This window comes from Macaca fascicularis, chromosome 12 (assembly GCF_037993035.2).
Source record: "Macaca fascicularis isolate 582-1 chromosome 12, T2T-MFA8v1.1".
In the NCBI taxonomy this organism is placed as follows: Eukaryota; Metazoa; Chordata; class Mammalia; order Primates; family Cercopithecidae; genus Macaca; species Macaca fascicularis.
In genome coordinates this window covers 134,235,705-134,262,439 of record NC_088386.1, presented here as the reverse complement: position 1 = coordinate 134,262,439, position 26,735 = coordinate 134,235,705, and the positions used below count along the sequence as shown (strand labels likewise).

Here is a 26,735-nt window from a genome sequence, read left to right as displayed (position 1 = left end):
GTTTATGCAGTCCCTTCTGCCCCGCAGGCTCTCTGGGCCACCCTCACGAACCAAGGCCCCCTGTCCCAGAATGCTACTTCATCCAATGGTTTTGGTGGATCTTCGAGCCTCATCTGCACCAGGAAGGCAGAAGGCCAGCCCGACGCCACTGGCTCATGCACTCCCAGGCTCAGGGCTGACATGTAGTAGGCCTTCAACAGATAATTTTCTGTTTGACGGATCAACAAATATCAGCCCTCGTCTGGCCACACCCCACCCTGCTGCTGCCACCTGCACAAGCCTTGGTTACCTGGACACTGACACTCTTGCAGGCCTGTTAGGAACTCCAAGGCCTCAACACACAAACATTGAATGGCTAGTTTACCAAAGTTTTTTTTAAGGCTGAGAAAATTTATGGTGAAAGTAAAGTCTCACTGAGGTATAATTCAACACTCAAAGAAAGTGATGGAAAAACCACGGTGGCCACAGCACTGTGACCATGAAGTCTGGGGGGGTACACCTCTTGGCCGGTGGGGCTCTCCAAGTAGTGACCCCGAAACTTTCCAGGGACCACTCATGACACCACCCAAGTGATGAACCATGCCACCTCCTCTCACTAATATTGGGGGAGCACACAAGTGGGTCCAATGCTATCGAGAAACCACCATGTTCGATTCTAGTTTATGCAAAAAGGCAGAAGTGAATCACTTGCCACGTTCAGACCCAAGGGGAAAACCTTGGGCTCTGGGCTGCGGCCCTTTGGGAAGAAGGTTCTGGAGGGCTCACTCTGCTCTCGCCAGGAAAGGGCGAAACGGAACCGTTCTTACCTTTCTGCTTCTCTGCGGGGTCGGGCTCAGTATTCTCACACCGCAGACAAGCTGAATTACCATCTGAAATACTAGTTGACTTAATATTAGCTTCTTTTGTTCCTGACATAAAACAGTTTAAAATTAGTCATTAAGACTGTACACCAAAGGGCCGGTGATCAGCAGCTTCGTTAACATAGAGCACACTCACTTATCTATGTTTTCCCACACTGCAAGTTTACAAAGGACTGACTAAAGGCAGCTTTTAGAAAACATGCATCCAGAATGTTCCTCCCCCATGGGCGGCTCTGGGGTGAAAGGGAAAGGACACCCCAGACTGTGAGTGGATCCTGGGTCTATTCAGGCCAGGAGGAGCAGACTGCCCTCGCCCCCCATTTCTGGAACTACCTGACACTGCCAGTTTCCACTCACCTCCCCACTACAGCCAGACCCAGTAGGTGAGAGGCTGCAAGTAGGCGGCTGTTTTAGAAACACAGGAAGAAAAGAAAAATATTTTGGACACAGTGCACAGTCCTGGCCATACTGAAAACTTTCACATACTTGTCGACTAATTACTGACTGATGTTCCAAAGTTTATGAAGATAGAAAAATACCAAATACCTGAGAAAATATTTTTGCTGTGAAAAACAAAAACAGGCTGGGCACAGTGGCTTACACCTATAATCCCCGCAATCTGGGAGGCCTAGGTGGGAGGATCACTTGAGCCCAGGAGTAAAGACAACCTAGGTAACATAGGGAGACCTCGTCTCCACAAAAAATATAAAATTTAAAAAACTACCCAGGCATGGTTACACACACCTGTAGTTAGCTACGCAGGAGGCTGAGATGGGAGGATCACTTGAGTCTAGGAATTCGAGGCTGCAGTAAGCTATGATCACACCACTGTACTCCAGTCCAGGGAAAACAGTAAGACCCTATCTTGAAAAAAAAAAAAAAGAGGCCAAGTGCAGTGGCTCATGCCTGTAGTCCCAACACTTTGGGAGGCCAAGGCAGGCACGAGCCTGGGCAACCTGACGAAACCTCATCTCTACAAAAATTAGCTAGGCGTGGTGGCAGGTGCCTATAGTCCCAGCTACCCAGGAGACTGAGGCAGGAGAATCGCGTGAGCCCAGGAGGTCGAGGCTGCAGTGAGCCATGATTGTGCCACTGCTCTCCAGCCTGTGTTTAAGAGTGAGATCCCATCTGGGGGAAAAAAAAAAAAAGAAAAAGAAAAAGGGTAGGAGGCCGGTATGGTGGCTCACACCTGTAATCCCAGCACTTTGGGAGGCTGAGGCGGGCGGATCACGAGGTCAAGAGAGCGAAACCATCCTGGCCAACATGGTGAAACCCCATCTCTACTAAAAATACAAAAATTAGCCGGGTGTGGTGGCATGCCCCTGTAGTTCCAGCTACTTGGGAGGCTGAGGCAGGAGAATCTCTTGGACCCGGGAAGCAGGGGTTGCAGTGAGCCGAGATGGCACCACTGCACTCCAGCCCGATGACAGAGCCGGACTCTGTCTCAAAAAAAAAAAAAAAAAGATAGGCGGCCCAGATGAGGGGCCAGAAGAATAGGTTCTACATTACAGCAGGACCCAGGGCTGGAAAACTAGCCCACAGTCAAAGGACCTACCACTCCAAAAAGAAACTGGGAGACAAAAATTAAATTGGAAAAATGTTCCCTTTCCTGAAACCCAATCTAATAATTCTTAAAACTATTCAAAACAGCTTACATCAGAATCAACCTGACATTAACTACCATATAACTGTTTTATTTATAATGTAATACAACTACATAAAATAGATGACATATAATTTTGCAAAGACATTTTTATTAATCTGTGAAAATGATGCTGACTTAGTCCGGTTCAAATAGTTATTTATATTTTATACAGGCTAACCAGAGAATAAACATGAAATATTAAGTTCTTAACAAAAAAAAAATCTAAAAATAAACATAAGCTTGGCAGTTGTAGATGATCAACTTCAGAAGAAAACACTCTAATAATTTTAAGTTGTGTACTTGATTTCAAAGTGTCAAATATTTTCCATATTCTACCATACCCACCATCACAATAAGCAAATTATAAATGCATTATCTTCATTCTGTAATTCAGAGACCAATGACACTTTCACAATTTTACCTTTTCAAAGTTCTAGTGGTATTCTTATGTAAGCTTTACTAAACCCCAAGTTCACACCGAGAGAAAGAACATGAAAACAGACTATACGCTCACTAATGATACCACACTGTAGAATCAATTATTTTTTTTTTTTTTTTTTTTTTTTTTGAGACGGAGTCTCGCTCTGTCGCCCGGGCTGGAGTGCAGTGGCCGGATCTCAGCTCACTGCAAGCTCCGCCTCCCGGGTTCACGCCATTCTCCTGCCTCAGCCTCCCTAGCAGATGGGACTACAGGCGCCCGCCACCTCGCCCGGCTAGTTTTTTGTATTTTTTAGTAGAGACGGGGTTTCACGGTGTTAGCCAGGATGGTCTCGATCTCCTGACCTCGCGATCCGCCCGTCTCGGCCTCCCAAAGTGCTGGGATTACAGGCTTGAGCCACCGCGCCCGGCCTAGAATCAATTCTTAATCACGGAGAAGAGACTAGCCAATTTGTCAAATAATAGTTTTAAACAAATAAATAATGCACTTATAAAATGAAAATGATAGCCAGGAGCGGTGGCTCACACCTGTAATCCCAGCACTTTGGGAGGCCCAGACAGTTAGATCACCTGAGGTCAGGAGTTCGAGACCAGCCTGGCCAACATGGTGAAATCCCATCTCTACTGAAAACACAAAAATTAGCTGGACCTAGTGGCACACACCTGCAATCCCAGCTACTCAGGAGACTGAGACATGAGAATCCCTTGAACCCGGGAGGCGGAGGTTGCAGTGAGCCAAGATTGCGCCACTGCATTTCAACCTTGCAACAGAGTGAGCCTCCATCTCAAAAAAGAAGTAAAATAAAAATGACTATGAATTGGCAAAATAAAAATTTTAAAAAGAGTCACCACATAAACACAATCTGTTGTCTGGAGCTACCTGGTAACCAATGAATCTTGTAGGTGAGAATGTAAGCCCTGGCTCAAGATGCCCTAGGGTGGAACACTGGCACTTCCTCTCTCCATGGGCTATGCTTCGGTCAGGTCCCTCAGCCTTCCTGAGTCACAGTTTGCCCCACCTCACGCAGCCATCCTGAGTCAAATGAGATCTTGTGCATAAAGCCAGGAGCACTGTGCCCGGCTGGGAGGGGCCGGTCCCTATCAGTCACTATTAACTGAAACTAAGCAGATATACGGCCCACAAATACAACTGAAGGAGGTCCATCATTCTGCCAGTGTTCTGTGCAAAATTTAGCTACACTAAGTTAAATGTGATCAAATGGTCAGTGTTTAAAAAAAAAAAAAAAAAGAAAAAGAATAGAAAAACATTTCTGGGACAATCAGAATATGGCTTGGGTTTTAGGTGCTATTAGGAAGCAATAACTGAGTTCAGTTAGACAATACTTTTCTGGCTATATAGGAAAATGTACTTTTTATAAAGCTGCATGTCGAAGTATGTAGCGATAAAGTGCTAGGATGTTTTTTAACATACTTTGAAACAGTTCATTAAAATATGTAACTAGATGCTGGGTATGGTGGCTTATGCCTGTAATCCCAGCACTTTGGGAGTTTGAGGTGAAAGTGATCCTTTGAGGATCACTTGAGCCCAGGAGTTCAAACCAGCCTAGGCAACAAAGTGAGATGCCCTCTCTACAAAAAAAAAAAAAAATTAGCTTGGCATGGTCACACATGCCTGTAGTCCCAGCCAGTCAAGAGGCTGAGACGGGAGGATCACTTGAGCCCAGGAGTTCAAGACTGCAGTGAGCTATAATCATACCACTGCACTCCAGGCTGAGTGACAGAGCAAAGCCCTGTCTCAAAAATACACATAAGAAGCCAGGTATGGTGGCACACACCTGTAGTCCCAGCTACTCAGGAGGCTGAAGCAGAAGAATCACTTGAACTTGGGAAATGGAGCTTGCAGTGAGCTGAGATCACGCCACTGTACCCCAGCCTGGGCAACAGAGTGAGACTCTGTCCCAAAAAAATATATATATATACACACACATGCATAACTGTACACTAAGCAAAATGGCAAAAATGTTAGAACTAGTGAATCTGGGTGAAAGGTATATGGGCATTAGTTGTACTATTCTTTCTACTTTTCCATATTTTTCACAATAAAAACAGACAAGTAAGCAAAAATGAAATGAGGGAAACTAAGCAAAATAAAGACATGGCTTAATGTTCCAGAAAAACTTGGAACCGTCACACAATTGTAAAGTGAACAAAGCATGCCTTACAGCTTGCCTAACGACTGGAGTACAGGAAGAAATTTGTTCATGTTTTGAAAAAGAAATGGATAAATTCCTTGTTGAACTCTTTAATCCACCCAAAAAACCAAAATAACAATAAAACACACAAATTCTCTGATGATGACCCAGGCTACGGGCACAGGGCTCACAAGGGCCGGGTCAGTCAGTGCAGCAAAGGCCAGCTTTGACAACATGAACTTTTCCTTGAAACACTAAGAAGGAAAGGTAGTGTGAGGACCGGCTTGTTAATCAGACCCAATGGCAGTGCACCAGGGTTCACCTCCAATGAAGAAATTAAGGAACTGTAACAACTGCCAACAAACTCTGAATTCCAAATGTTAAACCATGGCCAGTGCAAGATAACACCTGCAACTGTGAGGACAGAGACCCCCAGGCCCCTGTTGTGGCAGGACCCCAGGGGAGCAGGGCAAGGGTCGGGGGAGGAGAAAGAGGAGGGAGCAGGAGTCTCTCCAGAGCCCAGGCTCTGCTCCTGGCCGCTGTTCCCAATCCCCTGCACCACCACCCACCCCCACACCACCACCCCAGGACAGCGGGAGACTCTGCTCCCCGGCAGGTGGCATCAGGTTCCATCCCAATCTCTGCAAAAAGCTCAACCCAGAAATCACGTTTGCAGTTTGTGCTTCTTACTGCCTAGGCTTGTGTTATCTTCACACTTGTCGATATTACCTATAAAGTCGTCACTACCTGTCTGGAGAATGCTTTCAATTTGTTCTAAATTCATTGCCCGTCTCAGGATGAGCGCTGTCTCGCCCTGATTCGGGGCTGGCAGTTCAGCTGAGGTGATCCGTGATAAAGCGGGTTAGACCATGGCATGCCTGGGACGAGCCACCACTTTATGCACACCTCATTCACCTTCAAGGCAGGTATCTTTATGCCCATTTATGACGAGGAAACTGTGGCTCAGAGAACCCACTCATGTGGCTGGCTCAAGGCCATGAGGTGGGTAAGCAGGAGGTGGGGAGTCGCCCCTGTGGCCTCAGAGATGGGGTCCTAGCTAGCCGAGTGGGGGCTACCAGGAGTCCACCCCTCAGCCTTTTGCCACTGCCTGCTGCCCTCTCCTGCAGTGCAGGATTGCAGTGTGCCTGGGTGTTTCCCCACAGACTCCTAGGGATAAGGAAAGCTGCCACAAAAAGGAAACATACATCACAAAGATGTGGCTGAACGGTAACACGCATGCCCGCGTGGCAGGGGCTCTCTTCAGTGGAAACACCCTGCTCCAGCTCGGTCACCGTTTACTCCACCATCCCATGCTACTGAAGACCCAGGCAACTCCCATATAGTCACCCCACTTGGAATAAAATAACCACAGGTCATCTTTCACACTGCAGCTGTACCAAGCACGCCCACTCCTGGAAACGCTAGCTCGGAGGGGAACGCACACGGAGAAAGAAGAATGTGCTCATCGGTATTCCAGCTACACTTCAGAATTTGTAGAAGTCAGACAGATATAAGGCAAGTTCGGCCAGCAAAAATTTCCTCTTCCCCTAAAGTCTTCCCACTATTTTTTCCTAAAGTGCCACTGGAGAATTCTAATATTTCTGAAGAATTCCGTCTGAAGTCACAGATGACGGTAATTACTGATACTGAACCAAGGACCATCCCCTCTGAGGCAGCAGGGTGAGGGCTGGGCACGCCCACCACACGCTGGCCTGAATGTGATTGGCTGTGACAGGCCAGCTTCCCAATGTGCCTAACAAGCACTTCAAACACCTCTACTACCAGCATTTTCTGAGTAGAATAAAGCAGAGCAGCATGAAGAAATAAAAACCGTTTCTCTGTGTCATCACCCACACCACTGTGAGATCCCAACAGCAAGATTAAGAAAGCATTTTGACTGAAGTGTAAAAATAATCTATGTATAGAAAGCCATATAATTAACTTAAAGCTGAGTTAATAAAGTTATCATATAACTTAGCATATTAAAGCAAATAAAACCTCAAGTTATGTCCAATCTTCAGTATATCAGAAAAAGTCTCATGAACATGAAAGTAGTTAGAATAATTTTTTAACAATGTATAACTACATTGAGATAAAACCATTCACAATAAAGTGATGAGGAATTTAAACTAAAGAATATATTTTTCTTACCTATTTCTGAAGTTGTCGTTTCCTGATTTGGCTCATTATTTATTCCAGACACTACGGAGTCTAAAATTTTAGCTGAAATATTATCCTCCTTCCTTCCTGACATAAAATAGTTAGCAACAGATTAAAATATTATAAAAGATTTTGTGTTTGATTGTTTTAGTTGGGATTTATAAGGGTTACACCAAGGTCACCAGCAAACTGTCTTGTCAACTAAATGGTCAGTTCTCAGCCTCCACATGACTCCCCTCATTAGAGCTTGACAAGAAACCCCTTCTCCTTCCCTAACACTTTCTTCCTCTCCAAGTTTTCCTCCAACTTGTTGGCCTTCTGTTTCCTTTGCAAGGATGATCCTCCCTCCTCCTCCTCCTCCTCCTCTTCCTGCTCCTCGTCCTCCTCCTCCTCCTCCTCTTCCTGCTCCTCCTCCTCTTCCTCCTCCTCCTCTTCCTGCTCCTCGTCCTCCTCCTCCTCCTCCTCTTCTGACCTGGGGGACCACAGCAGGCTCCAGAGCTCACCACGCCCTTTCCTACCTACACACGCCCCTGGACCCATTACTGCACAAAGGTCCATGTCTGTAAACACCACTTGTATGCTAGAACTCTCCATTTTTTGTTTTTCCCTTCGGTTTCTCCAGCTCTCTCCTGATCTCCAAGTCAATACATCCAGCTGTCTACTAGATGTTTCTACTTGGTTGGTCCACAGCCATCTCAAATTTGTTGTCCAACACAGAATTCCTAACACTGCCACCCATTCCACCAACCAGCGTCTCCCAGAACCTTCCATGTCAATAAAGGCCAGGCCACCCCCTAGAAGCCCAGACCCCCTCAGAATGAATCTCATCTTTGATTCCTTTCCATTGAAACAAGTGGCGCCCCACCCATCAGCACAGTAAACCCAACCCGCTCTCAGCGCTGGCACTCTGGTCCCAACCCTCACCTCCTCTCATCCAGATGCCACGGCCCCTCCTCACTGCTCTGCAGCCTTTACTCCTGCCATGCCACAGTTTTAAAAGAAGGAGTTCTAAAACCTAAGTCAAATCTTGCCTCTGTGCTGCTTAAAACTCTTCAAGAACTTCTGTGTGCACTCACTGTAAACCACACAACTGCTATGGACCGGGACCAGCAGCTCTGGGACCGGCAGCTCCGGGCCCTGCTTCCTGGCCCAGTCCTTTACCCTATCGCTGTTCCTCTCTCCACCCGCCTCACCACTCACACACCTGCATGTCCTCCTTCAACCAAGTCAGCTCTCTGTCCAGATGTCCTCCCTCGGAGAGGCCTTCCCTGCTCCCGCCCCTCATCCCTGCTCCTCTTGGCTTCATTTTCCTTGAAGATTCATCACAAACTAACATGCACATATGTACCCCTGTGTTCTCTTTATTATCATAAATGTCTGCAGAATCATTGAAAGAAAACTCAAATGGACAATTGAAGCCTGTGATTGACTCAGGGTAGGAAATCCTCACCTGGCCAGGGGCAGCGCTGCATGGGGCCAACATGTCCCTCTGCCCCCTCTCCACTCCGGCCAGAAGGCAGTGTTCTAGAGCTCAGGCCCCAGGTCAAGGAGGGCCACACCTATGCCAACCACCCCTGCAGACTTCCACATGTTCAATGACCAAGTAGAAGCAAAGGACCAGGCAGTAAAGGTTTCAACTGTCATCATTCACTCACAGCCTCCACTGTGGTTCACTGAGCTTACCGAGCTGTTTCATGCTATGTTCCTTCTTAGCTTTACAGTAGGAAGAGTTATGTTCTTTTTCAGGGGAAAGACTATTTTCACTGGTTTTAGGGTCCCTTCTTCCTGACATAAAATAGCACAATGAAAATATATATTAAACTTAATCTGTAATGTAATGTAAAACAGTTCACAAACAAATGAAATTAAAATGTACTCATTAAGGCAAAGTGATCAGCTCTGTATGCACTACTTAGAAATAAGCAAAAATTATAATATTCTTGGGCAGAATGCTTTCTGGATTCTGCAGGGATTCCAGAATGACTTTAAGAGTCTAAGTATGGCCGGGCACGGTGGCTCAAGCCTGTAATCCCAGCACTTTGGGAGGCCGAGGCGGGTGGATCACGAGGTCAGGAGATCGAGACTATCCTGGCTAACACGGTGAAACCCCGTCTCTACTAAAAATACAAAAAACTAGCCGGGCGTGGTGGCGGGCGCCTGTAGTCTCAGCTACTCGGGAGGCTGAGGCGGGAGAATGGCATGAACCCGGGAGGCGGAGCTTGCAGTGAGCCGAGATCACGCCACTGTACTCCAGCCTGGGAGACACAGCGAGACTCCGTCTCAAAAAAAAAAAGAGTCGGCCGGGCACGGTGGCTCAAGCCTGTAATCCCAGCACTTTGGGAGGCCGAGACGGGCAGATCACGAGGTCAGGAGATCGAGACCATCCTGGCGAACACGGTGAAACCCCGTCTCTACTAAAAATACAAAAAACTAGCCGGGTGAGGTGGCGGGCGCCTGTAGTCCCAGCTACTCAGGAGGCTGAGGCAGCAGAATGGCGTAAACCCGGGAGGCGGAGCTTGCAGTGAGCTGAGATCCGGCCACTGCGCTCCAGCCCCGGCGACAGAGCGAGACTCCGTCTCAAAAAAAAAAAAAAAAAAAAAAGAGTCTAAGTATGTTTACCAATGTGATACCCTCACACCCTGGAGTAAAGGCTCATTCATCCCCTTGAGCAGAACACAGGGCTCCAGTGTCTCACACACCTCTGGGTACACCAGTGTCTCACACACCTCTGGGTACTCCAGTGTCTCACACACCTCTGGGTACACCAGTGTCTCACACACCTCTGGGTACACCAGTGTCTCACACACCTCTGGGTACTGGGCGTTTGCCCAAACGTGAACCTACTTAAGCAAGGCAGAATGTTCAGGCAGAGTGCCAGCTTTGCTGGGGGACTCACAGGGAAGTCAGTGCCCAGCTAGCAGGAGAGGAAGACAAGAGTCCACTGAGCTGTTGACAGCTCAGGGAATCTCAGTGTCAAAAAGCCCATAAATGTCTGGTAATAAAATCTCTTAAGATCATACAAAAGACCCCTAGAGCACAAGCTCACCTGTAAACACAGATGCACATATCGCAAGCGATTAGAAAAGAAGGGCAGATGATACAACTGTCTGCTTAGGAAGGCCAAAAAAATCAACAAAAGAACTACTGGATTAAGAGGCAACAACAGGCCAAGCACGGAGTGGCTTAGGGCTGTAATCCCAGCACTTTGGGAGGCTGAGGTGGGCGGATCACTTCAGGTCAGGAGTTCAAGACCAGCCTGGCCAACATGGTGAAACCCTGTCTCTATGAAAAATACAAAAAATTAGCTGGGCGTGGTGGCATACACCTGTAATCCCAGCTACTCGGGAGGCTGAGGCAGGAGAATCGATTGAACCCGGGAGGCAGAGGCTGCAGTGAGCCAAGATTGTGCCATTGCACTCCAGCCTGGTGACAGAGTGAGACTCCGTCTCAAAATAAATAAATAAAATAAAATAAATAAAATATAATAAACCAGTGAGCAACCACTGTGACCAACAGACATATCCAAGCACATGCAACGTGTTCTCGGAAGAGGGGAACACCTTCATGAAGCTGAAGTTAGAGGTGTCTAATCTTCCTAAACTAATGAACGCATATATTTAACACAAATCCAATTAAATTCTGAGACGTTTGTTTATTTTGCAAGAGTGGAATTCTTGAGTCATGAAGTGCTTTTAAAATTCATCCAGAAGAATAAGCAAAGAAGATGGCTTAAAACTTTTCTGAAAAGAACGGTGATAGGAAACTAATAGTAAAAACAAAACCGTGGAAGTAAAAAACACCACACACAAAAAAGCCCATAACCCAGACTACAAAAGGCATCACAGAGCAGGAGAGAAGCGTTCAATTAAGAAGTGATCCTGGAATTACTGATGAATTATTCTGACAAAATAGATTCAGAGCCTCACCTTATACCATGAAGTAAAGTAAGACAGAACATAAGAAATTAAGTAAAAACAAGTATGATAAAACACAAATCTTCACCTCTCAAATCTCTGGACAGATTACCAAAAAAAAAGATTAGAGGCCTCAAGCACATAACAATTTAACACCCAGGCAAATCAGAAACCAAACCAAATGTAATTAGTAGAAACAAACTGAAAAAGAAACACTTATGCAAAAATTGGCAAACTGGCAGATGTCCTTAACATACAGTATGCGCATGCAAATCAGTAAGAATGCAGACTTCAGAAGTAAGAAGAACCCAGGGAAACCAAAGAACAGGCAGGTCAGAGAAGCCCAAAACATTCACACACGACAACAATTACCATTTCATTAATAATCAACTTTTTTGTTTTTCGTTCATCAAAATCAGCATGCCTTTACGACACTGGAGAAGGTGTGGGGTGAAGGGCCATTAAGGGCGCGCAGTAGCCATAATGCCATACCCTTTGTGCCAGCCACTACGCTTCTGGAGACCCACCCCACAGCGTTCAACCAAAAGACAACAAAGGCTTCTAGCACAAAGCTGGTCACAAACGCATTACTAATTAGTGTGCACAAGTGGAACCTACCATTTAAGCCTCCTTTCTAAGGGAAAAATTCCCACTACTACATCTTGCCACCCTTCTTTAACTTATACAATTTAGGAAAAGGATGATTTTTCAGAAACAAGCACTGCTCATTCAAAGTAACTTCATACTTCAATGAAAAATAAGCCTCCAACGCCAGTGGCCTCCAACAGGGCCTCCCTGCATTTGCCTGACACTCTTGTGTTAGACAGGATTGTGAGGTACTATCCTTCAGCAAACCATAGGCCAGGCCTGCATGTTCGACTTTTAGCATGACTTCCAATCATAATTTCTGTGGTTTTTAAACACATAAACATTATCTGCCTACATGCTCTACGTCCAACCTGCACGAGGATTAAATGTAGGCTGCCAACGCAAAGGACACAACTACTGAAATGAAGATGGCTAAGTATTTCTGGAAAATGAAAATTTGATCACAACTTTTACATTTCAACACAGATCTCCAGCAAAAAGGGGCTACTCTGCCCTGATGTCATCAGCTCACACACTTGTGCACACAGGCATGTGTATGTAACAACCACAAATCTTCATTATTTCCACACGCTATTCATTCCCAGATACAGAAAGTCTGTTTTCCAGCCACAGGAGTTCTTTCCTACTAGACACTGGGATTAAGACAAAAAAAAAAAAAACTAATATCCATATTTTCAGCTACATATATAAGTTTTGCAGTACCTTCCACTGAATTTTTGGATCGCCGTTTTGATGTTTTTGTTGTCAATGACTTGGATGCTCTAGTGGAAATCTCAGTCTTAAAGAAAAAAGAATGAAAAGAAATTAATTGATGCATTACACAGCAATATCATAAGCAGGTTTACTTTTCAAGCTCTGCTTGAGGAAGAACAAGTATGAAATCCAGCAATAGTGCCCATATGCTTTAAAACTCAGTATCACTAAGGACTTAAGACCTGAGAGTGCGAATTACACGTAGGCCAAAAGCCTTTTCACACTATATTTAGAATTCCATCATTTTGTGCAGCCCTAAAAAGGTCAACAATCTGCTCACCACACTTTGAGAAGCACCGTCTTATCAGTTGTGCTTATGAGGACTCCACTTCTGTTGCTATATACTTAATTACTTAAATGCACTTGTAAGCAACTCTGAAGGTAAAAATTTATACGTATTTAAACAGAACACTAACCAAAGGAAACAGCACATCCTATTCCTCCCTCCACTGGCACAGTTCCAGTCTTACCACCTCTCTCCTCTAACTAGCCCCCCAGCCTCTACTCGATGCCTAACCCAGCTCCCCTGCAGCCTCATGAATACTTCCTGAAATGTGAATTGGACTACAAAAGTTGGCTTCAACCTCTCAGTGGCCCCTGCTGCTTGGGATGAGTGTAACCTCCACAAGATGGCCCATGTGGAGACCGTGGCGAGCCCCAGGAAACGCATCGTGGAGTCCTGAACAGGCCAACCAGAGGCTGGAGGGGTCTCTCCCACTGGCCCCATCTGCCTGGTGACTTATGCCTCTTCCAGACTCATCCTGAGTGCCACTTCCCCCTTCTCCCCAAAATGACAACCCTATTACACCACACATCACACTAGTCATATAAAGGCATAAGTAAACCCAGGAGTGCCCCACAGAAAATCAGAGAATACATACCCCCATCTATTTTACCAGGAGGTAAAGTATTTAACTCATTACTTTTACAACAAAATAAAATGGACCTATTACAGATAGGCCATGACCATGTGCTCCTTCCATGCCTCAGTGGTCCAGGGGAGCACACAGCATTTACTGTTTCAACACAGCTACAAGTTGACATCTCTTAAAGTTATTTTTTAAAGTTTACCTCTGTTTCAGCCTTGGAGTCTTTAAAAGTTCCATCTGACAACTTTTTAGACATCTCCCCTGAGCTTGCTGACTATTAAAAAAAAAAAAAGTTCAAACTTTAGAATTATTCCAATCCGTAATATCTAAAAATATGCCAAGATATTTTCTATAACACTGACCAACAGTGAAATCATTCTTCCCACGAGAACACCACATCGCCAATCCACCTCTGATTGCCACAATTGTTACTGCTGCCTGCATTCCCCAAGAGTCTTCCAAGCCAATGGCAGGGAGATCTCTTCCCATAAGGGCAAAGTAGGTGGGCAAGGACTTCAAATATTCCTGCCTCTCAGGAAGCTATACGAACACGAATCCCTATGCCACACCGAATTTCCTGGAAACATATTGCAGGGAAACCTAGGGATCTGGAAGCTAGGGAGGGAATGAACAATATAAACCTCCGACACCCACAGAGAAACTGCTCCTAGCCGCCTCTGCTGATCACAGGCTAACTTCATTAACAGAATGGGGCAATTCTTTTTAAGCAAAGGCTTCAGACTGTAAGTGAGGAAAGCACTCTCATAACATAAACTACATGAAAACCGTAAACACCATCTCATCTCACGCCTTAAATCACTTCTCTAGAAGACATATCTCGGAGTAGAAGGAGTAGAACACATTATCTTCATTGAGATTTTCCTCCAGGAAGACTGAAAAGCAAAGAAAGCCTGTTCAATATTTCAACAATTCAATGTCCTCATAAGTTAATTATGAAGGTATCAGATTTTATCAGCAGTAATTACCCATGACTGTAGGTTGGGCACTGCACACGTGCTACCCATAAAGGAGGCAGTTAAGAGAGGGGCCTGGGACCCCCACGTGGCCAGTCTAACCTAGCACCTGTCCTCTCCACTGCACTCTTAATTTTCCGAGTGTTTTCATATCTACTATTTCACTTCTTCTTTGCAAAAGCCCATGAGGTAGCCTAGGATCTCGTCAGCCTCTCAACTAGACAGAAATGGGGAAGAGGATAAAGAATGACTGCGGCAGAACCGGGGTTAGAACTTGAGTCTCCTGCTTCCCCAGCATAGATGTGACTAAGGTCCCTGGGAACTGGGGTTCCTTGGGAGGCGCCTCACAGCAGCTCACACCTGCCTGGCGCTTTTTACCAGAGGAAAGGACGCAGCTGCCTCCCAGACCCATGCGGCTCAATGAAGCCCCCAGATTGTCCACAGAAGAGCCTGGCAAACAAAACCACCACGTGAGATCCACGCAAATCTCACGGCAACCAAGTAAGCACCAGCTTTGTGTAGGAAAAAATCACTTCGCCACGGTCTCAGACGCTTTTAAACAAAACCATCATTACACTTGGCTCTGATATGTTCCCAAATATCAGCCTCTAAGAATTTCTTTTTGTTGTTGTTGTTGTTTGAGACAGAGTCTCGCTCTGTCACCCAGGCTGGAGTGCAGTGGCGTGATGTCGGCTCACTGCAACCTCCGCCTCCTAAGTTCAAACAATTCTCCTGCCTCAGCCTCCTGAGTAGCTGGGACTACAGGCGCACACCACTACACCCAGCTAATTTTTGTAATTTTTTTTTTTTTTAGTAGAGACAGGATTTCATCACCATGTTTGCCAGGAAGGTCTCGATCTATTGACCTCGTGATCCACCCGCCTCGGCCTCCCAAAGTGCTGGGATTACAGGCGTGAGTCATCATGCCCGGCTGAGCCTCTAAGAATTTCTTTGGAATGGTTTCTCTCTACTTAAAAAGCCAGTCATCTCATTAGCAGTTTTAGGGAACATAACGTGGGGACCCCCAATCCGAAGGCCTTGAGAGCTGAGGAAGGTTGGCCCCTTCCTAGGCTGCCTCATGCACAGCAAAATACACCAGAATATACCGGTGCCTCAGAAAAATCAGGTTCATGAAAAATACTTTTTCTTACACCTCTAAAAAGAAGCAAAAGATGGGGAATGTCTCTGTAATTTCTAAGACTCATAAGGAAAGCCAGGTTATGACACATATCATACAGTACATTACTCCAGGATGTGCAGTGGAGGGGGAATGAGTGACATTTTAAATAGTAAAACTCCAAAATGCCCCGTAGAACACTACGTTCAATTACGAACAAAACCACAATCTTGCCCGATAGGCACCCCCTATCCCATTGTGACCCACAGATCTCAAAACGGGCTTGTACTGACCCCCACAGGAAAGCCTGGTTTACAGGATTCCCCTCAGGGTCAGTCCTGTGGCACCCACCCCCCTCCCCTGGGCAGGCACACCCTGAGACGCAGTGCCACAAGACAAGATGGCTGTCCCAGGAGGAAGAGGCCATGGCACCAACCCAGGCCCTGCCCCTCACTGCCCGGCCAGATCAACTGGGCAGATCTGATCCCTGCCCGACCTCAGTGTCCTCCTTCCTAGCAGCTGGAGACCAGATGATTTCCAACATCTTCGCAGGATGCTTTACAATTTTACATTCCCCAAAGAATGGGTGTCTGGGAAAACATCCCCAACACATATGGTGGGTCCAGAAGGAATTCACACATTTAGAAAACAGTTTGAAACCAATAGGATTTTCTAGCAAACCCTAAATTTACCTGAAAATTTAATTAAACAAGAATTACAGTAAACTCCGGTCTTATTGTGCTTATCTGCTAATGCCTAAAAGCCCCTGAAAGCAGCCCTAATCTTTAATAACTGAGCAATGTCCATGCTCCTAAAGACGTCACATGCACAACTCAGACTGCACATAAACACTGCTTGCAGTGCTAAGGTGGAGGCTGCTCCAAAGCCTTCAGAGCAATACTGAGAGTGACACAAACGACACAAACGACACGCACGGGAGAAGCCACACATCTTAAAACACCTGCGAGACAAGGACAAGAGCAACGTGGCAAATCAGCTCAAACTCTGAAAAACGCTGATTTCTCTACAGGCCTGGTGGGGAATCATTAAACTCTAAAAAGAGCAAGCATTTAATAATATTTTCCTGACTTCCCCCTTCAAATTATCTTCTACCACTCCCAGATCAAAATTCCATAAAGGGAGACCTCAGAAACCACTATCAATTGATCAATTTCATCCAATGTTTCCTGATCTGAAAAGCCCATCACCCCTTGCCTGGATGCTCAATCCATTCCACCACCAGGTATTTACTGCAAAGCTGCTGTGTGTCAGACACTCTACCAGACTGGGTATCCAACAGTGAACATGAGTGAAATCTCTGGCTTATGCTCTTAGGGAGCTTATAATCCAGCAGACGTCTCCCTAGACATGAAGTAGGAAATGGTTAAAAACTCACTGAATAATGCCTTAATAAATGATTGGCTGAACAATAAACTTCTATTAAGGGATGAACCAAAAACACCCAAAACACAACTGACAAGAAATAAGTATCTCTTTGGGTTTCTATTGAGAATCCAAGATTGTCGTAATTTTAAATAGGCATAAAAGAAAACCAGTTTCCTAGTCACACTGTAAGAAAGATAAAAATCATGTTTGAGGCCACCACAAACTCTTGCTAAGCAAAAGGCGAGGTTTTCAGGAAGACTTTACCTTTTTCTCAGGTTTGTCATGCTCTCTGTTCTTCTCCCTGTCCAGGTCCCGGGAGTGCTCCCCGTTTTTCACTCTCCGTCTGTCCCTGTCCTTCCCTTTGTCTCGGTCGCGCTCTCGGTCCCTGTCTCTCAGTCTCTCCTTCTCTCTTCCCCCCTCACTCTTTCTGTCTGTCTCCTTCTCACGCTCGGAGTCTCTGTCCCGCTCCCTGTTGCCTCTGTCTTTCTGTCGCTCGCTGTCTGGCCTGGCCCGGGCTTTGGGTCTCTCTCTCTCCCCTTCTCTGTGTCTGTTTCCGCCATTCTCCTTGGCCTTCCCCTTGTCCTTGTCCTTTTCTCTTGGCTTGCTGTCTTCTTTCAATTCTTCTTTCTGTTTTCGATCTCTGCTTGTACTTCTCTCTTTTATTTCAGAGTCTCCTCTATCCTACGAAATAAAAATAAAATCATTTATGAACGTTTTTACCTAAACTACAAAAAGACTCACTATTTCATTTTCAAAGATGTGCGACTTGCAATTCACCTCTGTATTTTTGTGAACTCTGGACTCCTCTTCTCGCACATTCTTATTATCCAATTCCTGAGATCTTGAGGTCAGTGAGGCCCGGCCTTTCACTTCTCCTTTCTCTCCAGCTAAAACCCTCCGTACCGCATCGTCACTGGAGAGCTTGTCGTCCAAATGGAAGGAAATGAGGTGTTAGGTGAAATGAGATCCGCACACGTAACAAATAGAACATCGCCATTGAAAGATAGCTCATGAGACAGATTCTCTGTCTACAATGAAATTCAAAGGATAAAATATTTTTTGAACATGTTATTATCACATACAAAGCACAGCATATCTTGATAACTATTACTTTCAGCACTTTGGTCATTAACAGTAGCATCCACCCAAGCTAAATGAATCCTGGTTCAAGTCTACCCAAGCTGTCAAATGTGAATGTGTGTGTTCAAGGTCAATAAAGCTGACCCATGCCTTAAACTTCTAATGGGATCGTAGAATCCCAGCCATAAGTGCCTTAAGATTTTATCTAACCACCTCACACCCATTAGGATGCTGCTCCTAAAAAAACACAAAACAACAAGCATTGGCAAGGATAAGGAGAAATTAAAACTCTCATGCACTGTTGATGGAAATGTAAAATGATACAGCCATTATGGAAAACAGTATAACAGTTCCTCAAAAAATTAAGCACAGATTTACCATATGACCCAATAATTCCCCTTCTGGGTATTTATCCAAAAAAATGGAAAACAGGGTCTTGAAGAGATATTTGTATATCCATGTTCATAGCAGCATTATTCATAATAGCTAAAACATGGGAGCAAACTGTACCATTGACAGTTGAGTGGATAAACAAAATATGGTATATCCATCACAATGGAATATTATTCAGCCCTAAAAAGGGATGAAATTCTGATACATGCCACAACATGGATAAATCTTGAGAATGTTATATTAAGTGAAATAAGCCAGTCAAAAAAAGGACACTCTATGACTCCACTTATCCGAGGTCCCTAGAGTAGTCAGATTCATAGAGACAGAAAGTACAATGAAGGATGCCAGGGGCGGGGGACAGGAGAAGAGGAAGTTAGTGTTTCATGGGGACAGAGTCTGTTTTGCAAGAAGAGTCCTGGAGATGGAAGGTGGTGATGGCTGCACATGACTGAATTTACCAGCACTGAAGTGTACACTTCAACATGCTTAAGATGACAAATTTTATGTTATAGGGATTTTAACATAATAATAAAATTATGGGGGGAAAAACTGATCTAATTCAAGCCCCGTCAAATGCAGAAATTCCTTCTCCAGCATCCCTGACAGCCACCCAGAGTGTAGGACACCTCCAGTCAGGAGTCCCACTCACTCAACGCACTCATTCCACAAGCACACGCTGAGTGACTGCCACATGCCAGGCTCCATTTAGGCCGAAGACACACCATGTACTGGGGACACAGACAAACACAACAATTAAACAACAGGCTATAGGAAGCCTACAGGGGCACCTAAGTCGGCCTGGGAGGGAGGAGAGGCCCAGGCTCAAGGAAGCGCTCACAGACGCCACATTGCTGCTGGGTGAGGCTGGAGGAGGAAAGCAGCTCAGGCACCAAGAAGCCAACAGGCACCAGGGCAAGAGGCTGACGGGAGACAGCAGGCCAGGGCTGAATGCAAGGGTGCATGGTGACTGGAGTGGAGGGCTCAGGTGTGGGAAATGAGAGAAGGATCTGAAGGGAAAGAAGTAGCAGCAGGTCTCTAGGGGGCTCACAAGCTGTGCCATGGAGCTGGCTCGGCCCCAAGGCTACTGGAAGCCGGAGAAGATTCAGCAAAGGAGATAGGAGCCAGATGTGCTTTTTAAAAAGACGAGCAACATAAAGGACCCGGGAAGGGGAGCTGGGGAGTCTAGGCACAGAGGCCAGTGTACTGGCAAAATCTGCTTCCAAGTCTCTAAGTTTGTATGCTGGACCTGCACCGGGGGGGCCTCCTAGGAGTCAGTCTGACACCACTATGCACCTCCACGACCCACTGCTGTTGAGGGGGCTGAAACCTACCTGTTCCCATTTGGGTCACATTTAAGGTTAGCCCCCAGCCAACCACCCACTAGGTATGTGAAAAACTGTATTAATCATACTCTCAATACAAGTCCAACCTGCTCCTCCATGGGGGACCACTCGGCCTTCAAAAGAAGGAAGACCCTGGGGAAAGACCTTCTCCAACGTTTGGGCAAACATGGCCCAGGCTGGACCTAACCAGAGAAGCCTGAGGCCTGACACCCAAGTTTCTAGCCCACAGTGAAAAGCTCAGGAAGAAAAAAATCTACTCCCTATACAACTGAAACAGCAACTGAGAGAGAGAGAAAGGGTTGAAGAGAGAGAGAGGAAGGGCAACAGACAAGCAGATATCAGAGGCTGGAGATGCAGGAAGAGAACAGAGACTCTCGTAAGACCCAGGGAAGAAGAAAAGTGCTCCTGCAGCCACTGCAGCCCCGGCTGGAAGCAGCCACCTGTCCTCAAAGGAGCCCCAGAAAGGAGAAAGCCAGAGGGCATGGAAGCCTGGGCCTCCAGCCTCCAGCCACCAGCCGGGCACAGAGTACCTGCGGGGTTCCCGATTTTATATTGAAAGCTTGCAGAACTTGCGTATAAGATACCCTTATTTGTCTCATCATTCAGTTTTAAATTACTCCTCCTGTATCTCTGGGGCTCCAGAAGGGGTGGGATCAGATTCAAAGCACAGTGTTTGACAGACGCCACTGAAACGCCCTCCCTAAACCGCCCACACATGTGAGTCCCTCACCCCCGACTACCTTTCACTCAAGTACTAAGTAAGTTCAAAATGCCAGGACAGCAGTAGTACCTTGTTGAGACAGCATTTTCCAATTATCTGGAGCAGCTCATTTGTTCTTTCAGGCTCATGCCCGGCCACGATTCGGGCTGGTTTGGCTGACAGTGGCTCTCCCGACACCATTACAACCACGTCTATGGCCTTTTGTAGGAAGCTAATTTTTGCATCTTTATCCTGAAACATTTCCATTGAAAATATAAATATTACAATACTTTGAAGAGTATGCATTATCTTCAGTATGTTCTACAGGCATAGGATAGTTTCTGTTTACATACGAAGCTATTTTTAGATCTATAACAAATCTAGAAATACTGACCTTTTACTGACAAAACAAAAACAATTCATTAAAGCCTTTAATTTAGTTGATAGGCTAGCATTAATCTTTGAAATACTAATCCCATTTTTCAGTGAATAAAACGAGCATGAGATCCAGTTACCACAATGAGAAAATGAAATGAGGAAGGGTATATATCAATTCATGAATTCACTGACCTTGTATTCCAACCACATGCAGCACAGAAATGACACACGCCACACGACCCGGCCTACAAAAAATCCCATCCGTTAAGGCGAGGGGTTAACAGGAGAAGCCCGACTCAAACCCACCTTCACATTATCAGACTTCATCTCGGCGTCTGTGTAGAGGCCCTTCATGAAACCAGTCATTCTAATCACCTTCAAGAGAGAAAGAAAGGCCACCACGTCACTGCACAGACAGCCACCTCATCAGCCTCATCCACTCAATTCCACACTTGGGAGATGTCAGAATTGACTAGCAGCCCAGACTTGAATCATCCACTTACTCAAGAAATGTTTGATGTCTACTACACGTGTTGTGCAGGGCAGAAGCCAGCCAGATCCTCTCAGAACTTAGTCTGGCTGTGTGGACAGATGGGTGAAGATGACACCGTGCAGGTAGTAAGGAAGCACTCAGGCTTGGTACCTAATCCACAATCTGGGAGGGGCAAGGGTGGCAGGGAACCCTTCCTGGAGGAATCATACCTAGATGGGGACCAGGCTTACAGAAGAGTTGGGCAAGGGGGCATTTCAGATGCACATGCCAGACATAAGGAAGTCCACACACTGGGCGCGGTGGCTCATGCCTGTAATCCCAGCACTTTGGGAGGCCGAGGTGGACAGATTACTAGGTCAGGATATTGAGACCATCCTGGCCAACATGGTGAAACACCGTCTCCACTAAAAATACAAAAATTAGTTGAGTATGGTGGCACATGCCTATAGTCCCAACTACATGGGAGGCTGAGGCAGGAGAATCACTTGAAGCCGACAAGTGGAGATTGCATTGAGCCGCTGCACTCCAGCCTGGCAACAGAGCCAGACTCTGTCTCAAAAAAAAGAAGAAAAAGGCCGGGCGCGGTGGCTCAAGCCTGTAATCCCAGCACTTTGGGAGGCCGAGACGGGCGGATCACGAGGTCGGGAGATCGAGACCATCCTGGCTAACATGGTGAAACCCCGTCTCTACTAAAAAATACAAAAAAAAACTAGCCGGGCGAGGTGGCGGGCGCCTGTAGTCCCAGCTACTGGGGAGGCTGAGGCAGGAGAATGGCGTAAACCCGGGAGGCGGAGCTTGCAGTGAGCTGAGATCCGGCCACTGCACTCCAGCCTGGGCGGCAGAGCAAGACTCCGTCTCCAAAAAAAAAAAAAAAAAGAAGAAGAAAAAAAAAGAAAGAAAGTCCACACAAGGTCCAGGACCCACAGAGTTCTGTGCAAGGGAAATGTACAACAGCAGGAGCCTGAGGCCAGAGAGACACTCGGGGCCTGGTACAGAGGCCCTGTGAAGCCACTCAGGGACGTGAACTGAGCCGAAGGACCACGAGGAGGACCTGGAACAGCCTTTTACAAGAGTCCTTCAGGTGCAATGGAGGGAACAGATTCCAAAATGAAAAGGAACTTTGGTCGGGCACAGTGGCTTATACCTGTAATCCCAGCACTTTGGAAGGCCGAGGCGGGCGGATCACTTGAGGTCAGGAGTTCGAGACCAGCCTGGCCAACATGGTGAAACCCCCGTCTCTACTAAAAATACAAAAATTAGGCAGACATGGTGGCGGATGCCTGTAATCCCAGCTACTCAGAAGACTGAGGCAACAGAATTGCTTGAACCCGGGAGGTGGAGGTTGGAGTAAGCCGGAATCGCGCCACAGGACTCCAGCCTGGGCGACAGAGTGAGACTCTTTCTCAAAAAAAAAAAAAGAAAAGAAAAGGAATTTCTCAGCCTAGTTTTCTAAGACTAGAAGTTCTGCAAGGGTCTTTCTCCTCACCACGTGTCACTACTCACTTCTTAGGATCATGGCAGGCTCCACACCCCATAGCTTTGGTTCTCTCCCCAGTCACCCCTTCCCTCAGGTAACCTATACCTCTTAATTAGCCCTAAAACCAGCTTTTAGGACAATGATTTTTTCTGTTCCTCTCAACCCCCACACCCAGCCAGGGTCGTGGGTTCTCTCAAATTGAAAATTTTTGAAATGTAGTAGGTTACTGTAAAATCAGTAAAATTTGTAGCAACAAGCATTTTGAACAGCCGGGACCCTTACCAGCAGGCTGCATGGTATGTGGTAAGGACAGGTATGCCCACAGCTGTGTGTCCTAGGTCAGCTAATAAAGCATATTTATTACGGGGAGTTGTGTTTTACAAACAAGACAGTCCCATCCTAACGTCAGCCTCCTCTGGATTCAAGCCACAACTCCTTAATTTGCATCAAGTTAGGTATTAATCAATGTAAGAGTTTTCATTCCACACCACGCTATGTAAGAGCTGTACTACTATTTTTCCTGAGACGACAGGTAGAATATTAAGAGCATCCTGCATTTAACATTCCTGGAACATTTTCATTTTGTCCCTGTTGAGGTTTTCCCAGGATGCTGGCAGTTAAAATTGTGAGCAATAGGCTGGGTGTGGTAGCTCATACCTGTAATCCCAGCACTTTGGGAGGCTGAGACAGGCAGATCACCTGAGGTCAGGAGTTCGAGATCAGCCTGGCCAACGTGGCGAAACCCCATCTCTACTAAAAATATAAAAATTAACTGGGCATGGTGGCATGTGCCTGTAGTCCCATCTACTCAGGAGGCTGAAACAAGAGAATTGCTTGAACCCGGGAGGCGTAAGTTGCAGTGAGTGGAGATTGTGCCACTGCACTCCAGTCTGGGTGACAGAGCAAGACTCCCTCTAAAACAAAAAAAAAAAAATTGTGAGCAATAACTGTAAGTGACAAGAGACATTAACGTCACAGGATCCACACTTAGCTTAATGAAACGGGGTGGTTAGTTTAGCTATAGCTAAAATACTAATATAGTAATTTGTGTATAATATTCAGGACAGCAAGGCATTTTCATGAGAGGCTCCCCATCTATTATCTGAAAATCCTTTCCAATGTGTCAGTCATTCTAACATCTTTATCAAGTAGGTGACAATTTATTTATCTTTACACAGGGACAGAAATCAACTTTGGCATTAGATGAGGAAGTCTATGGGAGAAGAGCAGACCAGTAGTTCCTAATTGGGAACACGCAGCTCGTTCCACGCACCCTATCTACCTGGCCAGGAAAGCAATCCCCTTTTTTTTTTTTTTTTTTTTTTTTGAGACAGGGTCTTACTCTGTCACCCAGGCTGGAGTGCAGTGGTACAATCACGGCTCACTGCAGCCTCAACCTTCCAGGCTCAAGCAATCTTCCCTACTCAGCCTCCTGAGTAGCTGGGATTACAGGTGCACCACCACATTCAGCTAATTTTTGTATTCTCAGTAGAGATGGAGTTTTGCCATGTTGGCCAGGCTGGTCTTGAACACCTGGGCTCAAGTGATCGGCCCGCCTTGGCCTCCCAGAGTGCTGGGATTACAGGCGTGAGCCACAGCACCCAGCCCATATTCTTCCTCCTCTCCCATTAGGATGCCTCTGACCAACCATGTGGTAGTGACTGGACAGCCACCGTGAGCTGAGCGCCACTACTGCCCCACAAGGATAAGGCACACTCCCTGCACCTCCCTCTGCATTTCAGGGCTCTGCATTTCAGTGGGGCAGACAGGACTGGGAGAATAAAGGTTTTGGCAGCCACAGCTATAGCTGGCTGGGCTCACATTGGCTCTTGTTCCCTCTCGGTCAGAGGACGGGTACCTGCCTATTTCATGGGACAGTGGTGATGCGGCACACTGTTCCGCTCCCACCGGGCTATCCACACAGCAGGTCCCCTCCCCACACACTGTCCAGGACAGGCTGTAAGTGCTGCACCAGCTGGGAGGACGTGACCAGGGCTGGCAGTGCCTCGGGATGTGGGTGGATTCGAGAGCATTTTTAGGCACTGTTTTAACACAGAGGCACACGCTCCAGCCCACAAGTTTAAGCTAAGGTAGGAGGGCAGACCCAGTAAAGCAAAGTCTGTGCAAGAATAAGGCACCCAATCTGTTGAAAAGAGTGAGAAACAGAGCTTGAGGACCATCACCAGGTGAGGTCATGAGGCCCTGGAAGTCTGCAAGTCCAACCTGAATCCTAAATCCCAAAACACACCTCTGAGTTCCCACGTGCCCTTGGGTCCACCATGGAAATGGGTGCTGCAACCCCCGCAGTGACGCTCCTAAGAGTTACCAGGGAGTTACCACAAGCCTTGACAGGTCCCACTCAACAGGGGATGTTTGTTGTGCAATTTCTATGTACCTTACCCACTGCAGATCACCAGAGCCATACTAATAAGCAAGCCAGGGTCTCCGTCACTGAGGAGCACACCATCTGCAAATGGGGAAAAGCTACAGAGACCACCAATCTCAATTTAGGGCAGGGTGTGCTGCTCTGTTAGTTTTTCCTGCCAAGTCTCCCTACCACCACCTCCACTAAATTCACCCACAGGCATTTATTAAGCACCCAAAATGTGGTATGGAGGGAAACTTCGGGGCAGAAGGCTGTATAAAAAATATTATTTCCATTCTCCCAGGATTTAGCCTTTCACGTGCTAAATGCTTCAGGGAAAGTGAGAAGGGTTCTGCAGGGTTAGATGAGGTGGGAGTCACAGAAGCAGCTCTGCCAGGCAGAATGGAAGATGCACTAAGGAGACACACGGTAGGCAGGGAAGAAGTAATGGTCCCCGAGGGCCCGGAGCCTCCCTGTAAGCGGCGGCCCGGAGCCGGGGGAGGGGCAGGACCTCCGCGTGGAGGGCGCCGCGGAATTGGGCCTACAGGCCGGGCTCCCGGGCAGGGGCCGCACAGAGCTCTCGCCCCGACCCCGGAACTCACCCCGGTCCCCGACCCGCACCCTGCGCCCGGCCCACACCCGGCCCTGAACCAGTCCCCGACCTGCACCCCGAGCCCGGCCCACACCCGGTCCACACTCGGCCCTAACCCGGCCCCTGACCTGCACCCTGAGCCCGGCCCACACTCGGTTCACACTCGGCGCTGACCGGGTCCCCGACCTGCACCTCGAGCTCGGCCCACACCGGGTTCACACCCGGCCCGGGCCCCGACTCTGGCCCAGCCCCGGCCCCCCACCCGCACCTGAGCCCGAGCCCGGCTCGCACCCGGCGCCACCCGGCCTGGGCCCTGACCTCGGCGCCCACCGGAACCCCGACCCGCACCTGGCCGGGCCCGGAACCCGGCGCCCACCTCCGTGATGATGTCGTGCAGGTAGCGGAACGGGGGCTTGCTCAGCAGCTTCTCTGTCAGCGGCGGCCTCCGTATCACCTTCCCCAGCGCCTCCTGCGTCCGCCTCACCACCGCCGCGTTCATGACGGCGCCCGCCGCCCGCTGGCCGCCTGCGTCCTCAGCCGGCCCGGCCGAGCCTAAGCCCGGGTCCCTGGCCGCCGCCGGCCCCGCCGCCGCCGCCCGGTCCCGCCAGGACGCGCCGCTCCGGTTTCCATCCCACAGTGCACCGGAGCCCACCACAGCGCCTGCGCGGCCGCCGCAGGGCGTTCGGTCGCTAGGGCTGCGCGGCCTTAGCAACGGACGCGCCGCGATGCCCCTCCCCCTGCCCGCAGTCCCGCGCCCGCGCAGGCAGGATTGCGGGTTCCGCGGGAGGGGTTTGGGGGCGGGCGGCCGTGCCCGCGCAGGCGTGGCACGGCGGGGCGGGGAAAGGGGATCTGGGATCCGGAGCCTGGCCCCTCCTCTGCCCAGTGACGGCCTCGGGAAGCGGGTATTCGCTCGCGTTAGAGGCGACTGCCTGAGGACTGATTAAGAACAAGGTAAACTCCAAGATCTGTGCCTCCTGTTTCCCAGATCTCAAGGGCTTTTGCAGGCACTGGTTCATCGGAGGGGACGGTACTAAGT

At 47.6% G+C, this 26,735-nt stretch overlaps 1 protein-coding gene across 10 annotated transcripts in view; it reads right to left on the bottom strand.

Moving 5' to 3' along the window:
• TRAF3IP1 (TRAF3 interacting protein 1) overlaps window positions 1–26,354 on the bottom strand; it is an 82,876-nt gene extending 56,522 nt beyond the window's left edge. For 2 of the 10 annotated variants that reach the window (XM_045368045.3, XM_005574798.5), the window contains exons 1-8: window positions 26,076–26,354; window positions 21,079–21,147; window positions 20,485–20,646; window positions 17,656–17,799; window positions 17,143–17,559; window positions 13,604–13,675; window positions 12,482–12,557; window positions 807–908 (exon numbers count right to left, since the gene is read on the bottom strand). In XM_045368045.3, the coding sequence (XP_045223980.1) occupies window positions 807–908; window positions 12,482–12,557; window positions 13,604–13,675; window positions 17,143–17,559; window positions 17,656–17,799; window positions 20,485–20,646; window positions 21,079–21,147; window positions 26,076–26,198 (1,165 nt within the window). In that variant the 5' untranslated portion in view covers window positions 26,199–26,354. Of the gene's footprint in view, window positions 1–806; window positions 909–12,481; window positions 12,558–13,603; window positions 13,676–17,142; window positions 17,560–17,655; window positions 17,800–20,484; window positions 20,647–21,078; window positions 21,148–26,047 lie in introns of all 10 variants that reach the window. The other 8 variants (XM_074010650.1, XM_005574799.5, XM_074010651.1 and 5 more) reach the window with 5 other exon arrangements.
• Between the last annotated feature and the right edge of the window lie 381 nt (window positions 26,355–26,735).